The sequence below is a fragment of the Cetorhinus maximus genome, chromosome 3 (assembly GCF_964194155.1).
Source record: "Cetorhinus maximus chromosome 3, sCetMax3.hap1.1, whole genome shotgun sequence".
Classification (NCBI taxonomy): Eukaryota; Metazoa; Chordata; class Chondrichthyes; order Lamniformes; family Cetorhinidae; genus Cetorhinus; species Cetorhinus maximus.
The window spans coordinates 150,306,995-150,323,185 of NC_135881.1; the positions used below are offsets into that span (position 1 = coordinate 150,306,995).

A 16,191-nucleotide genomic window follows, 5' to 3' on the forward strand; every position below is an offset into this window, starting at 1 on the left:
GAGAGGGGGGTGTCCAGAGAGAGGGAGGAGTGCAGAGAGGGGAGGGAGTAAGGGTGGAGGAAGGGGTGTGGAGTGCAGAGGGTGTCCAGGGGGAGGAAGGGGCAAGGAGAGGGGAGGGAGTAAGGGTGAAGGAAGGAGTAGGAATGGAGGAAGGAGTCAGGAAGGGGGTATGAGTAAGGCTGGAAGAAAAAGTGAGGCTGGAGGAAGAGGTGGGGCTGGAGGAAGGAGTTGGGAGGGGGGAAGGACTAAGGGGCGTGCAAGAGATAAGGGGCTGGAGGAAGGAGTCAGGAAAGGGGAGATACTAAGTGGTAGGGAGTCTAGGTGAGGAGTCGGAAGGACTTGGGGGGGGTGGGAAGCGGTTCTGACGGAAATGGGTACAAAGGGTAGAGGAGGTGCGAAGTGGGGAAGGGGAGGGGGGGATGTGCAGGTGAACGTGCACAGGAGGGTTCTGATGGGTTCATGTCTGCCTCTTGAGGAGCAAAGTGAGGGTGGGCGTGGTATGGGGGAATGGTGAGAATAACTGAAGGCAGAGAGAGGTGCTGGGTGGGAGGGTGAGGGCTCGACGGTAGCAATAGAAGGGACAGTGAGGGGGATTCATGGGGACTCGGAGACAGACACAGGCCCTAAGTGTAAGAAGGAGGAGGCCAGGGAGGTGAATGTGGACAGGAGTGGGATTTCCGTGAAGGAAAGGAACGTGCATGTTCACCTGGACATCCCCAAAGGAAAAGGGTTGTGGCTGGCTGGTCATGGAGGGGAGGTGGAATGTGATGATGTGTGGGTCAACTGTGATGGGAGAGAGGAAATGGGTGACTCGGGGAGGATAAAGGATGGGGGAGCGAAAGTAAAACCGAATTAGCACCATGCTGCCCAAATCAAAAGTGAATCGAGAGTTGTGTTGGGCGAGATCATGTGCTGCATGGGGATGTGATCAGTGGGTGGGTGGAGATGCAGCTCAGCTCTGATGGACAACTGAAAGTGAACCCCAGCAGGCAGCATTCAAAATACTCTGGACATTGAGATGAGTATGAAACGTGAAGGATCCACGTGCATGGGAGAGTGCTTGCACAAGGCTCCGAAAGGCCCTGACACACACATTTTTCCCTCCAGAATTACTCGTAGGCTTCTGCTCCATCTGCAGTGATGGGTCTTCGGGGTTGCTTATTTCCACCTCTTCACAGGAGGTGGAGTCCTCTTGGCTACAGATGAGGATGTGGATGGAGCTGAGGCAATGGCTAGATGAGAGCGTCGGTCGGTTGGCAGAACTCACTGTGAACCAAAGTAGAGATAATTAATGCATGGCAGCAGAGTCAAAAGCAGGAGAGAGGGATGGTGTGGTAATGGATCCTCAAGTGGGTGTTTGCCGCTGACATCACCATCGCCACAGGTTGTGTCCACATCCTCACCAGTCAGCGCGATGGCACACTCCTCAAAATGAGTGAAGGGCCTAATGTGGGCCACCTCACCCTTGGACTGGGACCTCTCCCTGCTGCTGTGACCCAGCTTCTCCTGCATGAAAACTGATGGAGAGAGTGTGAGCAGGACATATGGCATCGCGTGGAATGTTTGTGTGGTGAGCGGAGCCATGGACAGGAATGAGGATGTGAGCTCGAGAGGATATGAGCCTGACGGAGATGTGAGGGTGTGTGTGAGAGTTAGTGGTGTTGCCCCTTGAGGTGTGAGATCCCTGTGGATGTGTGATGGGTTTGTGAGTGTGTGAGCTGGGAGTGTTGAGAGGAGTTACTTATCCAGGCGGAACGGAGGAAACCATTCATCGGGGTAGGCGACAGTGTAATAGTATTGTCACTGGACTAGTAATCCAGAGACCCTGGGTAATGCTCTGGGAACTTGGGTTCAAATCCTGCCACAGCAGATGGTGGAATTTGAATTCTATAAAAACCTGGAATTAAAAGTCTAATGATGACCATGAAAATTGTTGATTGTTGTAAAAACCCACCTGGTTCACTAATGCCCTTTAGGGGAGGAAATCTATCATCCTTGTCTGGCCTATATGTGACTCCAGACCCACAGTGATGTGGTTGACTCTTAAATGGCCTAGCAAGCCACTCAGTTGTAATAAACTGCTACAAAGACACCAAAAAAAGAATGGACCACCTGGTATCAACCTAGGCACCAGAAACGACAATGGCAATCATAGCCCTGTCGACCCTGTAAGTCTTCCTTACTAACATCTGGGGGCTAGTGCCAAAATTGGGAGAGCAGTCTCACAGACTAGTCAAGCCTGACATAGTCATCCTCATGGAATCATACCTTACAGATAATGTCCCAGATTCTACCATCACCATCCCTGGGTATGTCCTGTCCCACTGGCAGGGCAGAGATGGCGGCACAGTGGGATACAGTCGGGAGGGAGTTGCCCTGGGAGTCCTCAGCATCAACTCCAGACTCCATGAAGTCTCATGGCATCAGGCCAAACATGGGCAAGGAAGCCTCCTGCTGATTACCATGTACTGCCCTCCCTCAGCTGATGAATCAGTGCTCCTCCATGTTGAACATCACTTGGAGGAAGCACTGAGGGTGGCAAGGGCACAGAATGTTCTCTGGGTGAGGGACTTCAATGTTCATCAGCAAGCGTGGCTCGGTAGAAACATTACTGACCAAGTCCTAAATGACATAGCTGCTAGACTGGGTCTGTGGCAGGGGGTGAGGGAATCAACAAGAGGGAAAAACATACTTGACCTCATCCACACCAACCTGCCTGCCACAGATGCATCTGTCCATAACAGTATCGGTAGGAGTGACCACCGCACAGTCATTGTGGAGACGAACTGCCGCCTTCACATTGAGGATACTCTCCATCGTGTTGTGTGGCACTACTATTGTGCTAAATGAGATAGATTTCGAACAGATCTAGGAACTCAAGGCTGGACATCCATGAGGCGCTGTGGGCCATCAGCAGCAGAATTGCACTCGAACACAATCCGTAACCTCATGGGCTGGCATATCCCCCACTCTTCCATTACCATCAAGCCAAGGGATCAACCCTGGTTCAATGAAGAGTGCAGGAGGGCATGTCAGGAGCAGCAGCAGGGATATCTAAAAATGAGGTGCCAACCTGGTGAAGCTATAAAACAAGATGACTTGCATGCCAAACAGCATAAGCAGCAAATGATAGACAGAGATAAGCGATCCCACAACCAACGGGTCAGGCCTAAGCTCTGCAGTCCTGCCACATCCAGTCGTGAATGGTGGTGGACAATTAAATAACTCACTGGAGGAGGTGGCTCCACAAATATCCCCATACTCAATGATGGAGAAGCCCAGCACAGCAGTGCTGAAGATAAGGCTACAATCTTCAGCCAGGAGTGCTGAGTGGATGACCCATCTTGGCCTCCTCCGGAGATCCCCAGCATCACAAGTGCCAGTCTTCAGCCAATTCAATTCACTCCATGTGATATCAAGAAACGGCTGAAAGAACTGGATTCTGCAAAGGCTATGAGCCCTGAAAACATTCCGGCAAAAGTACTGAAGACAATGCTCCAGAACTTGCTGTGCCCCTAGCTAAGCTGTTCCAGTACAACTACAACATTGGCATCTACCCGGCTATGAGGAAAATTACCCAGGTATGTCCTGTACATAAAAAGCAGGACAAATCCAACCCGGTCAATTACCACCCATTCAGTCTACTCTCCATCATCAGTAACGTAATGGAAGGGGTCATCAACTGTGCTATCAAGTGGCGCTTGCTTAGCAATAACCTGCTCACTGACACCCAGTTTGGGCTCTGCCAGGGCCACTCAGCTCCTGACCTCATTACAGCCTTGGTTCAAACATGGACATAAGTAATGAACTCCCGAGGTGAGGTGAGAGCAACTGCCCTTGACATCAAGACAGCATTTAACTGAGTGTGGCATCAAGGAGCCCCAGCAAAACTGGAGTCAATGGGAATCAGGGGGAAAACTCTCTGCTGGTTGGAGTCATACCTAACGCAAAGAAAGATGGTTGCGGCTGTTGGAGGTCAGTCATCTCAGCTCCAGGATATCACTCCAGGAGTACCTCAGGGTAGTGTCCTAGGCCCAACCATCTTCAGCTGCTTCATAAATGACCTTCCTTCCATTATAGGGTCAGAAGTGGGGATGTTCACTGATGATTGCACAATGTTCAGCACCATTTGCAACTCCTCAGATACTGAAGCAGCCCATGTGCAAATGCAACAAGACCTGGGCAATATCCAGGCTTGGGCTGACAAGTGGCAAGTAACATTCACACCACACAAGTGCCAGGCAATGACCATCTCCAACAAGAGAGAATCCAACCATCGCCCCTTGATGTTCAATGGCATTACCATCACTGAATCCCTACGATCAACATCCTGGGGGTTACCATTGACCAGAAACTGAACTGGACTAGCCATATAAAATCTGTGGCTACAAGAGCAGGTCAAATGCTAGGAATCGTGCAACGAGTAACTCGCCTCCTGACTCCCCAAAGCCTATCCACCATATACAAGGCACAAGTCAGGAATGTGATGGAATACTCCCCACTTGCCTGGATGAGTCAGAGCTGGACACCATCTAGGACAAAGCAGCCCGCTTGATTGGCACCACATCCACAAACAATCACTAGCTCCACCACCGACGCACAGTGGCAGATGTGTGTACCATCTACAAGATGCACTGCAGGAATTCACCAAGGCTCCTTAGACAGCACCTTCCAAACCCACGACCACTTCCACCTAGAAGGACAAGGTCGCAGATAGGTGGGAACACCACCACCTGGAAGTTCCCCTCCAAGTCACTCACCATCCTGACTTGGAAATATCTCGCTGTTCCTTCACTGTCGCTGGGTCAAAATCCTGGAACTCCCTTCCTAACAGTCCTGTGTGTAAATACACCACATGGACTGCAGTGGTTCAAGAAGGCAGCTCACCACCTCCTTCTCAAGGGCATCTAGTGTTGGGCAATAAAATGCTGGCCCAGCCAGCGAGGCCCTCATCCCGTGAATGAATTTTAAAAAAGCACTGGGTGGCTGTCCTCTTTAGCAGGGTATTGGCGCTGACCACCGCTGTCACAGCCTCCCAAGCCTGTTTGGTAATGCCACTGCTTATCCTGCAGCCAGAGCAGGAGAAGAGGACATCGCGGCAGGCTTCCACAGCATCCAAAATGTGTTCCACAAACACGTCGCTAAACCTGGCGGCTGCAGTCTTCTTGCCTTTCGTGGACATCTTCCCTGCAGCAGTTGTGGTCTGGAAGCACCAAGATGTGTGCGTGCGGCTGGACTTTAACTATGGCGCCCGGCGTGATGCAACGGCGAGGTGATGGCGGGCGGGCGAATGAGACCCCGCCCACCATGGAAGTGGCGTGTTTCCCGGGAATACATAACTAATGTGGCGGATTTGCGACGATATGGCATGAAAACCCACCATCACGGCCGATGGATAAAACGTTGTTTTACCCACCTGCTACCGCACTTAGTGCAAATCTGGGAAGATTCCCCCCCAAGTTAATTTTTTCGTAGTGGCTTGGTAATTCCATACCTAAGCAAGGGAGATCTGCAGCATTCTAATACAAGAGTTCTCACTGTTTTTGCGTCTGAGGCCCAGTTTTCATGTTATAAAAAAATCAACCGAGTCCCATTTTGATTTAAAAATTAGTTATACAACTAAACATATTTATTCATTATTATTTCTGATGGTTTATTATTAATTCATTTCTTATTCTTAATTCATTATTATTTTTGCTTTGCTTGCTTAATGTGAAAATGTTGATGACACTGAGCAACAAGGCAATATTCTAAATGATAGATTTGACCTAACTGGGCAACCAGTGGCAAGCTTACCAATAGTCTGTGCTGATAACTAATTGGCCTTCATCTGGGTAAACTCCAGCTATACCTCTAGTGACACTTTGGGGAGAGGGGGTCATTCCGCCTTGGTTCTTACCAATGTACAGCTCTGTCGTTCAGATAAGAAGCATGTATGAATGTCTGGACACAAGAGTCTCAATTTCACATCAAAAAATGTTGATTTCTCAGTCGTTTTATTTACTCTTAAAATAGCGTGGGGTTTTCAAATGGCAGAAAAGCATTAATAAAAGAATGACAGTGACATTGGCAAGGATATTGTCGGAGGTCACCTACATACTGCTCAATAGAGGCTAAAGGATTACAACATATAGTTTTAAATTTGATTACAGAAATGTGGTTAGCCTATTCAGAAACAGTCTATGAAGGAAATTCATGGAAAGCAAATGCAATGGCTTGGATTTTCCTTGTAGCTGCTCTTGCATCGCCACGATAAATCCCCTGTTGTGTGTCTGAAAGTCCGTTTGCATGTGCAATTGGAGTTTATGCTGCACCTTCAGCAAAATTTATGGCAGCAGAACAACAGCAACTCTGAGAAAAGTATCAGCCAATATATCATATCAAATATGTAGAATCATGTTTAGTGAAAAAAGTGAAAATTAATATTTAAAAAGAATGAAACAGCCAAGACCTTGGGTCATTGTGCAAATTTTCATACAATCACATCAATAGGTCCATTAACACCAAATAACATCCAAAACTTTAGGAACTGATTTTGACTTAGGGAAAATTGATGTTCATGGGGTATTAAGGGCCTAAGAATTGGGAAGTAACACACCACTCCATTTATCCTGATGAATGTCCATTGTGACTTTCACTTTTTGGAGGCTAAACCACTTGCCTGGGCTACTTCTCTGTAAATCTGGGTCCTACAGACAGAGCTAGGAGTCCAATTGCAGAGTTTGTGATGTTGGCCTCTGTGAACTTGTATTCCAATCAGGGAAGTTTCATAGAATATTGCCCTCTCCAGTGCAATCACATCCTTCCTATAATGTGATAACCAGAACAGCACGCAATACTCCAGTTGTGGCCTGACCAGCATTTTATACAGTTCCAGGATAACTTCCCTGCTCTTGTATTCTATGCCTCAGCTAATAAAGGCTATCCCATATGCCTTCTTAACCATCTTATCTACCTGCCCTGCTACCTTCAGGGATCTGTGGATATGCACACCAAGGGTCCCTTTGATCTTCAGTACTTCCCAGGGTCCTACCATTCATTGTGTGATCCCTTGCCTTGTTAGCCCTCCCCAAGTGCATTACCTCACACTTTTCTGGGTTGAATTCCATTTGTCACTGCTCTTCCTGCCTGACCAGTCCATTGATATCCTCCTGCAGTTTACAGGTATCACACTTACCACCCGACCAATTTTCGTGTCATCCATGAACTTCTAGATCATGCCCCCTACATTTAAGTCTAAATCATTTATGCACACCAAAAACAGCAAGGGCCCCAGCAGTGAGCCCTGCAGAACCCCACTGGAAACAAACTTCCAGTCACAGAAACATCCCTCTACCATCACCCCCTGCTTCTTGCCTCTCAGCCAATTTTGGATCCAACATGCCACTTTGCCTTGGGATTCCATGGGCTCTTACTTTCTTGACCAGTCTACCATGAGGGACCTTATCAAAAGCCTTGTTAAAGTCCATGTAGACCACATAAAATGTATTACCCTCATCAAAACTCCTGGTTACCTCCTTAAAAAATTTGATCAAATTTGTCAAACACGACCTTCCCTTAACAAATCCATGCTGACTATCCCTGTTTGATCCGTTTCGCTCTAAGAGCAGATATATTCTGTCCCTCAGAATTCTTTCTAGTAATTTCCCTACCACCAAGGTTAGACTGACTGGCCTGTAATTTCCTGGTCTATCCCTTCCTTCCTTTTTAAATAATGGGACAATGTTAGCAGTCCTCCAGCCCACTGGCACCTCAGCTGTGGCCAGAGAGGATTTGAAAATTACTGTCAGGGCCCAAGATCTCTCTTCCCTTGCCTCCCTCAACAGCCTGGGATACATCTCATCCAAGTCTGCGGATTTATCCACTTTAAAGGACGCTAAACCCGCTGGTACCTCCTCTCTCTTTGTTAATTTCCTCTAATATATCACAGTCTCCACTCTGATGTCTATATCTGCACATTCTTTTCCATTGTGAAGACCGACACAAAGTATTCATTGAGGACTGTACCCATGTCTTCCGTGTCCACACGCAGATTACCTCAATGGTCCCTTATAGGCCCTACTCTTTCCCTAGTTATTCTCAGTCTTTATATAGTTAAAAAAACATTTTGGGTTTTCTACCCACCAATGCTTTCTCATGCACTCTCTTAGCTTTCCTAATTTCCTTTTTAAGTTCCCCCTGCACTTTTTATACTCCTCTAGGGACTCTGCCGTATTGAGCCCTCAGTATCTGCCATAAGCTTCTCTTTTTTTCTTAATCCTAACCTTTATGCCCCTTGACATCCAGGGTTCTCCAGTCTTGTTCCCCCACCTTTGTCTTTATGGGAACATATTTGCCCTGTACTCTCACAATTTCCTCCTTGAATGCCTCCCACTGCTCTGACAGTTTTACCTGCAAGTAGCTGCTCTCTGTCCACTTGGGTCAAATCGTATCTCATCTTAGTAAAATTAGCCTTTCTCCAGTTTAGAACTTTTATTCCGAGCCCAACCTTATTCTTTTCCATAACTATCCTAAATCCAACTGAGTTATGGTCACTATCTCCAAAATGCTCCCCTGCTGATATGCCTCCCACCTGCCTAGGCCCATTTCCGAATATTAGGTCCAGAACTGCCCACTCCCTTGTTGGGCTTTCTACATATTGGCTAAAAAAGTTCTCCTGGTTGCAACTTAAGAATTTTGCTCCCTCCCTACCTTGCACACTAAAACTATCTCAGTTAATATTTGGGTAGTTAAAGTCCTCTACTATTACTGCCATATTATTCTTACATTTCTCTGAAATTTGATTACATATTTGATCCTCTTTCTCTCCCTGACAGTTTGGGGGCCGATAGTACCCACCCAACAGCGTATTTGCCCCTTTTGTGTTTTTTATAATTTTTCATTCGATAATCCTTCCAGGATATTATCCCTCCTCGTTGCTATAATTAATTCCTTGATCAATATTGCGACCCCCCCCTCCTCTTCTATCCCCCTCTCTATCTCATCTGAATACCCTATAACCAGGAATGTTGAGCTGCCAACCCTGCCCTTCTTTTAGCCAAGCCTCGGTCATAGCTATGATATCATACTCCCACGTGCCTATCTGTGCCCTCAGCTCATCTGCCTTATTCCTCAAGCTCCTTGCATTAAGCTATATTCCGTTTAGCCTTGCTAAACTCACTTCTTTCTTATCTAGCCTATGTTTCCTCTGCCTTCCAGACTCCACTTACTAACGTTTTAATTTCTAATTCCATCTCAGCTTCTCTCCCCTCTGAACTACTTTTCAGGATCCCACCACCCTGCCAATTTAGTTTAAATCCGCCCTAACAGCATTGGCAAACCTCCCCGCGAGGATGTTGGTCCCATTTCTGTTCAGATGTAACCCATCCAAATTGTATAGGTCCCACCTCCCCCAGAAATGTCCCCAATGCCCCAGAAATCTAAAGCCCTCCCTCCTGAACCATCTCTCCAGCCACGCATTAATCTGCTCTATCCTCCAATCAGCTGCCCAAAAGCCAAAATCAACCCCTAGTGCTTTACAGTAATGAGGTAAAACATGTTCACCATAGGGACACTATATAGGATGCAGTACACAACATTAAAATATATGGTATATCACTGAACATTTAACATGTATTTGAATTAAATGGTTAATAACAGTGCATGTTCAGAACATTGAAACACAAAATATACGAACAATATATTTCTTTCATGCATGCCTGAAAACTACAATCTGCCCAATGATGTCAATATTTACGATATCCAAATATTTGTTGCATCCATATCTCTTTAGGCTGTGCATGGCATAAAAGCTCAATTTCATATGACTTCATTGCATTTGCTCCAAGCAAGTAAACCAAATACATGAAAAAAAATAGTTGATCTTGATTTGATCTATTGTTTACAGTTAAAACATCTTTTTTTGCAGTGGGTATAATATGCACAGGTCATTTTATAATCACTTCTTGACACTAAAGGCACTCATATAAATTAGTCTGAAGCATCTCTCTTAGTATCAAGGGGGAGAACTGTTTCATGGCTTTTTAAATACACAAAGCTGATCAATTGGAGAGAGGCACATTCCCAGACTGTGTTACATGTTTCAGTTTTTTTTTTGTAAATCAAAGCGCAAATTCATCTGTTTACTCCAACTTCGCTTTGATGTTTTGTGCAGTGTAACTGCTGGACTAGAGTCAACTTGAAGTGAGTTAGTGTGTAGCAAGCTTTTGAAGTTTCACCATGTAAACATGCCTACATTCGACATTAAATAAACATACAAATAAATGAAGTAAATGTTTCTTCCAAAGGACAAAGTGTTAATAATTAATAAGTGCTTCATACTGGGAATTTTTTTGGCATAACTACAAAGCTGTTCAGCCTAATCTCAGAGAACGTCTGAAGAAGACGTACAAATGAAATCAATTGATCAAAAAACATACAGTGAGATGTGGATTAATGCATACCTAATCTACGCAGAGATTTCCTACAGAATTTCCTTCACCTCCAATTTAACCATAAGTTATGATCCAGGCGTAACATTTCTTAATATACTTTTCATACATGTATTGATATACAATTGTTTATTTAATAGTGCACAGTTAGCCATCAACAAAAATGCATTAAAAAGCTTGTATTATAAATATCAAGCCAATGCATGATGTGGCATGCCTTGCGGTAGTCATTTGCTCAGCTGGAGGTTTTTAAAATGATCAGAGATGAGTTTCTGAGGTTCCTCTGAGGTCAATTTTGTTCTGATTCTTTCATGAAGATTGGCTTTAACTTTTCCATTCTAAAAGTATGTGAGCAGAAATCCCATTGTGCAATAATAGCATTTGAAGCCCACCATAGAGGTGTTAACCTGAACATCCCTATTAAATAGCAGACAGTGGAATTTCTGTGTTAAAACATTGCTTTATTAGTATTGCACAATGCATTTTTACTTCAATAAAGGATTCTGATGAGCCAAACTAAACCTTTTGGAATATGTAATTGCATTCTAAAGCCAAGCTTTCTGAATTGAAAACAAAATGGCTTATTTTCCCTTTGTCAAGCAAGTTACCAAGTTATGTCTAGCACTGAGGTACACTTCATTCAGGTCAGTGCTGGATTATCACCAACTGATGGAATATCAGTGCACTCAAACCAGACTTCAACTAAGCAACTAGCAGCTCAAATAATTATTTTGGCATGGATAACACTACTGCTGTTGTGGAAAACTAGTCTAAGATAACCAAAAAATTATCGATACAAAGACGTAGTTGTAGTAGGTTATTCACCCTTCAAACCTGCTCTGCCAATGAATCCAATCAAGGCTGACCTACACTTCAATTTCATTTATCCACCTTCATTCCATACATCTCATTACCTTTAGTCACAAAAACCTATTGATCTCAGTCTTGAAGGTTTCAATTAACTCAGCATCCACAGTCTTTCAGGGGAATACGCTGCAGAAGAGGTGTTTCCTGATTTCTATCCTAAATGGCCAGTTTTAGATTATGACCTTATGTTTTGAATTCCTTCACCAGAGGAAGTAATTTTTCTGTATCTAACCTGTCAAATACCAAAATCATTTTAAATACCTTTTCTTCTATTTATTCATGGGATGTGGGCTTCGCTGGCTCGGCCAGCATTTATTGCCCATCCCTAGTTGCCCTTGAGAGGGTGGTGGTGAGCTGCCTTCTTGAACCACTGCAGTCCATGTGGTGTAGGTACACCCACAGTGCTGTTAGGAAGGGAGCTCCAGGGTTTTGACCCAGTGACAGTGAAGGAACGGCGATATATTTCCAAGTCTGGATGGTGAGTGACTTGAAGGGGAACTTACAGGTGGTGGTGTTCCCATCTATCACCCGCCTTTGTCCTTCTAGATGGTAGTCACCGTGGGTTTGGAATGTGCTGTCGAAGGAGCCTTGGTGAATTCCTGCAGTGCATCTTGTAGGTGGTACACACTGCTGCTACTGTGCGGGTGGTGGAGGGAGTGAATATTTGTGGATGTGGTGCCAATCAAGTGGGACGCTTTCTCCTGGACAGTGCCAAGCTTCTTGAATGTTGTGGGAGCTGCACTCAAGTGGGGAGTATTCCATCACATTCCTGACTTGTGCCTTGTATATGATGGATAGGCTTTGGGGAGTCAGGAGGCGAGTTACTCGTTGCACGATTCCTAGCCTTTGACCTGCTCTTGTAGCCACAGATTTTATATGGCTAGTCCAGTTCAGTTTCTGGTCAATGGTAACCCCCAGGATGTTGATCGTGGGGATTCAGTGATGGTAATGCCATTGAACATCAAGGGGCGATGGTTGGATTCTCTCTTGTTGGAGATGGTCATTGCCTGACACTTGTGTGGTGTGAATGTTACTTGCCACTTGTCAGCCCAAGCCTGGATATTGCCCAGGTCTTGTTGCATTTGCACATGGGCTGCTTCAGTATCTGAGGAGTTGCAAATGGTGCTGAACATCGTGCAATCATCAGTGAACATCCCCACTTCTGACCTTATAATGGAAGGAAGGTCATTGATGAAGCAGCTGAAGATGGTCGGGCCAAGGACACTACCCTGAGGAACTCCTGCAGTGAGTCCTGGAGCTGAGATGACTGATCTCCAACAACCATAACCATCTTGATTTGATCACCCCTCAAATATTGACATCAAAGGAAAGCAAGTGAGGGTTATGTAATTTTAAAATGATATCATTTAATCTTTTAAACTCCAGTATCGTTCTGATCAATCAATACAGTACCAATTCCAATGTTAATATAACTTTCCTAAGACACAGTATTCAAAACAATGCAGTAAACCAAATGGTGTCTGATCGATGCTTTGTCCAACAAAGTATCGCTTTCTTACTTTTCAATTCCAAAATTTATGAGGTAAGGCTAACATTTTATTAGTTTTCTTGATTATTTTGTGCAATTGTTCATTAGTTTTAATGATATGCGTTCATGAACACCAAAATCCCTTTCCTCGTTCACAGTTCTGAGTCTCTCAGATGGGTCCAAGTGCCCACCCGACCGGCCCTCCTGCCTGACATCTCCAGCCACACTCGATACTATCACTTGGGTTTACTAACACACAACAAGCGTTCTTCCGTGGCAGCCTTCCAAGGGCTACCTAGCCGTTTTTAAACCGGCCACCACGTAGCCAGAGGACCCGCCCCCACTCAGCCTTCCTGACGAGTGACGAGCCGCGTTTCAAGCTGGGTGGGCTTTAATTGGCCTGCCAGCGTGAAATCGCGGTCGGGGACCGATCGCGGGTGATGGACCGTTTCCCAGCTGCTCCCAGGCCTGCCCACCGCGCCCACCCAACGACCTCAAAACCCTTCCCCAAGATAGCCAATCAGACAGCAGACCAAGATGATCGAAGTGCACAATATCACTGAACGAGAAGCTACTGATACTGATATCTATTCCCTATACAATATTAAGGCAGTGAAAACTTTCAAGTGAATGGGAAGCCTCTAATCATGGAGGTTGACACAGGGGTATTGCCCACAGTGGTGGGAGAACACACTCTTAAATACCTAAGTGAAGGAACCCAGCCACTGAATCTGAAGCAAACCACGGCTCAGCTGAAGACGTACACTGGAGAGGCAATACAGGTGAAAGACATTGCCTCTGTTCCTGTATCCTACAGGCAACAGACAGCGCAGCTTCCAATGATTATTGTAACAGGTGAAGGACCTAATCATCTGGGTTGCGATTTGTTAAAGGAAATTAAGCTCAACTGGTTAGAAATCTTTCAAGTTAGAACAGGAGGAATTCTTGAGCTGTTAAAAAAGTTTGACAGCGTATTCCATGATGAATTGGGAAAGATGAAATACCTACACGCAAAAATATATGTAGATTCGGAGGCAACAGTCAGTTTTTTAAGGCCAGACCTGTGCCTTATGCCCTAAAGGAGAAGATGGGTGCAGAATTGTGCTACTTAGAGAATTTAGGCATAATCCAACCAGTACAAATTTTGGAATGGGCAGTGCCCACAGTCCCTGTGATGAAACCTGATCAAATTATTTGCATTTGCAGAGACTACAAGTTAACTGTGAACAAGGCTGCTAAATTAGATCAATATCCTATCCCAAGGATTGAAGATTTGTACACTAAGCTTGCTGGAGGAAACTCCTACACCAAACTGGACGTGAGCCATGCACACCAACAGCTAGAGCAGGACAGCACATCTAGAGGATGAGTAACCATCAACACACACAACAGCCTGTAAAAAATATACATGTCTACGCTTTGGTGCATCATCTGCCTGTGCGATTTTCCAAATAACCATGGAAAGCCTACTACAAGAACTTCCAGGAGTTGCAGTGTACCTGGATGATGTCCTGCTCACGGGATCAATGCAAGTCGAACATTTGACCAACATAGAAGAGGTTTTAAGGAGATTTTTGGAAGCTGGTGTACGATTGAAGAAAGGGAAGTGCACTTTCCAAGTGACTGAAGTTACTTATCTGGGTCACCAAGTGGATGCCCAGGGGTTGCATCCAGTAGAGCAGAAAGTCAGGGCAATCAATGAGGTGCCCTCTCCTGCCAATGTCACTGAACTCAAGCCTTTTTGACAAATTTATCAACAAAGTTAGCACCTTTACACTTACCACTGAAAAAGAAACATCGTTGGTCATGGAAGGCTCAACAAAAAGAAACTTGTGCAAAAGTCAAGCACCTATTACACTCATCATACCTGCTAATACATTATGACCCATCAAAATAATTAATATTAATCTGTGATGCATCTCCCTATGGTGTGGAAGTGGTGTTGTCACACAGGATGGAAGATGGTTCCAAAAGGTCATTAGGCTATGTCGCCAGAACCCTCTCTGCAGCCAAAAAGGTTACTCACAACTTGAAAAGGAAGGTTTATCAGTAATATTTGGAGTAAAGAAATTCCATCAATATTTGCATGGTTGACATTTCACCGTAGTGTCAGATCACAAGCCACTAATGGGTTTATTTAGTGAAGATAAAGCAATTCCGCTGATAGCCTCTGCCAGGATTCAACGTTGGGCTTTGATTTTGTCGGTATATGAGTACACCTTTATGCAGATAGTAAATGCAGAAGCACACAGTCATCTTCCTTTGCCAGATAGCATTATATATGCTTCAGTGCCACAAGAAGTTGTACTTGTGTTGAATTTCCTGGACTCCTCACCAGAAGCAGATAAAGAATTGGCAAACTGGGATACAATTCTATCAAAAGCCCGAGAACAGGTATTGCGAGGATGGTTGAATGCACCACTCTCTGAAGAGATAAAACCATTCTATGCCCATGAAACTGAATTAAGTAGACAAGATGGAATCTTATTGTGGATAGCAAATGTCATCATCCCTTTGCAAGGAAGAGAACCACTCTTGACAGACCTTCAAAGTGCGCATCCAGGCATTTCGATGATGAAGATGCTTGTGTGAGGCTATGTCTGGTGGCCAAGTATAGACAGTGATATAGAAAAAATGGTTAACCACTGTCTCCATTGTCAGCAACAACAAAAGTTGCCCATTTCAGCTCCACTACATCTGTCGGAGTGGCCTGGTCGACCCTGGGTTCGACTACATACACGTAGGTCCATTTTTAGGTATCATGTTTTTTTTTTATCATCGAGGCTCATTCTAAGTGGATGGATGTGTATGAAGTCAGATCACCGACATTGTGGGCAACTATTGAAAAGCTGCACCAATGTTTTAATATACAAGGCCTACCAGAAGTCATTGTTTCAGATAACGGTACTGTTTCACTGTCTTCACTAGTATGGAATTCCAGAGACTCATGAACCTAAATGGGAATAAACATATTAAAACAGCACCATATCATCCCTCATCTAATGAACTAGCAGAAGGAGCATTAAGAACTTTTAAAACAGGAATGAAGAAGTTATCCGAAGGAACATTAGAAACACAAATTTCACGATTTATTCTCAACTGTCGCAGGACTTCTCATGCAACTACAGGTTCAACACCATCTGAATTACGAATGAAACACCAATTTCATACAAGGATAGGTCTGGCGTTTCCAAACTTAGAGGGGAAGGTAGAGAAGAACCAGAGTAGTCAGAAAGTGAATCATGATATTCACAGTAAAGCCCGAAAATTTACTGTGGGAGAGACAGTTTTTGCGCAAAAGTTTGGACCTGGATCTAGTTGGGTTCCCGGTATAATTGTCTCTGAAACTGGACTTTTGTCATACCAAGTGGAAGTGGAAAATCGGATTATTTGAAAACATGTGGA

The 16,191-nt window shown here is 44.8% G+C and overlaps 1 protein-coding gene across 4 annotated transcripts in view; it reads right to left on the bottom strand.

Moving 5' to 3' along the window:
* Window positions 1-334: 334 nt before the first annotated feature.
* Window positions 335-16,191, bottom strand: part of LOC144678964 (uncharacterized) — a 64,446-nt gene continuing 48,589 nt past the window's right edge. For all 4 annotated transcript variants that reach the window (XM_078539102.1, XM_078539101.1, XM_078539100.1 and 1 more), the window contains 2 exons: window positions 15,667-15,739; window positions 335-1,266 (listed from right to left, as the gene is read on the bottom strand). In XM_078539102.1, coding sequence (XP_078395228.1) covers window positions 953-1,266; window positions 15,667-15,739 — 387 coding nt within the window. In that variant the 3' untranslated portion in view covers window positions 335-952. The remainder of the gene's footprint in view (window positions 1,267-15,666; window positions 15,740-16,191) is intronic.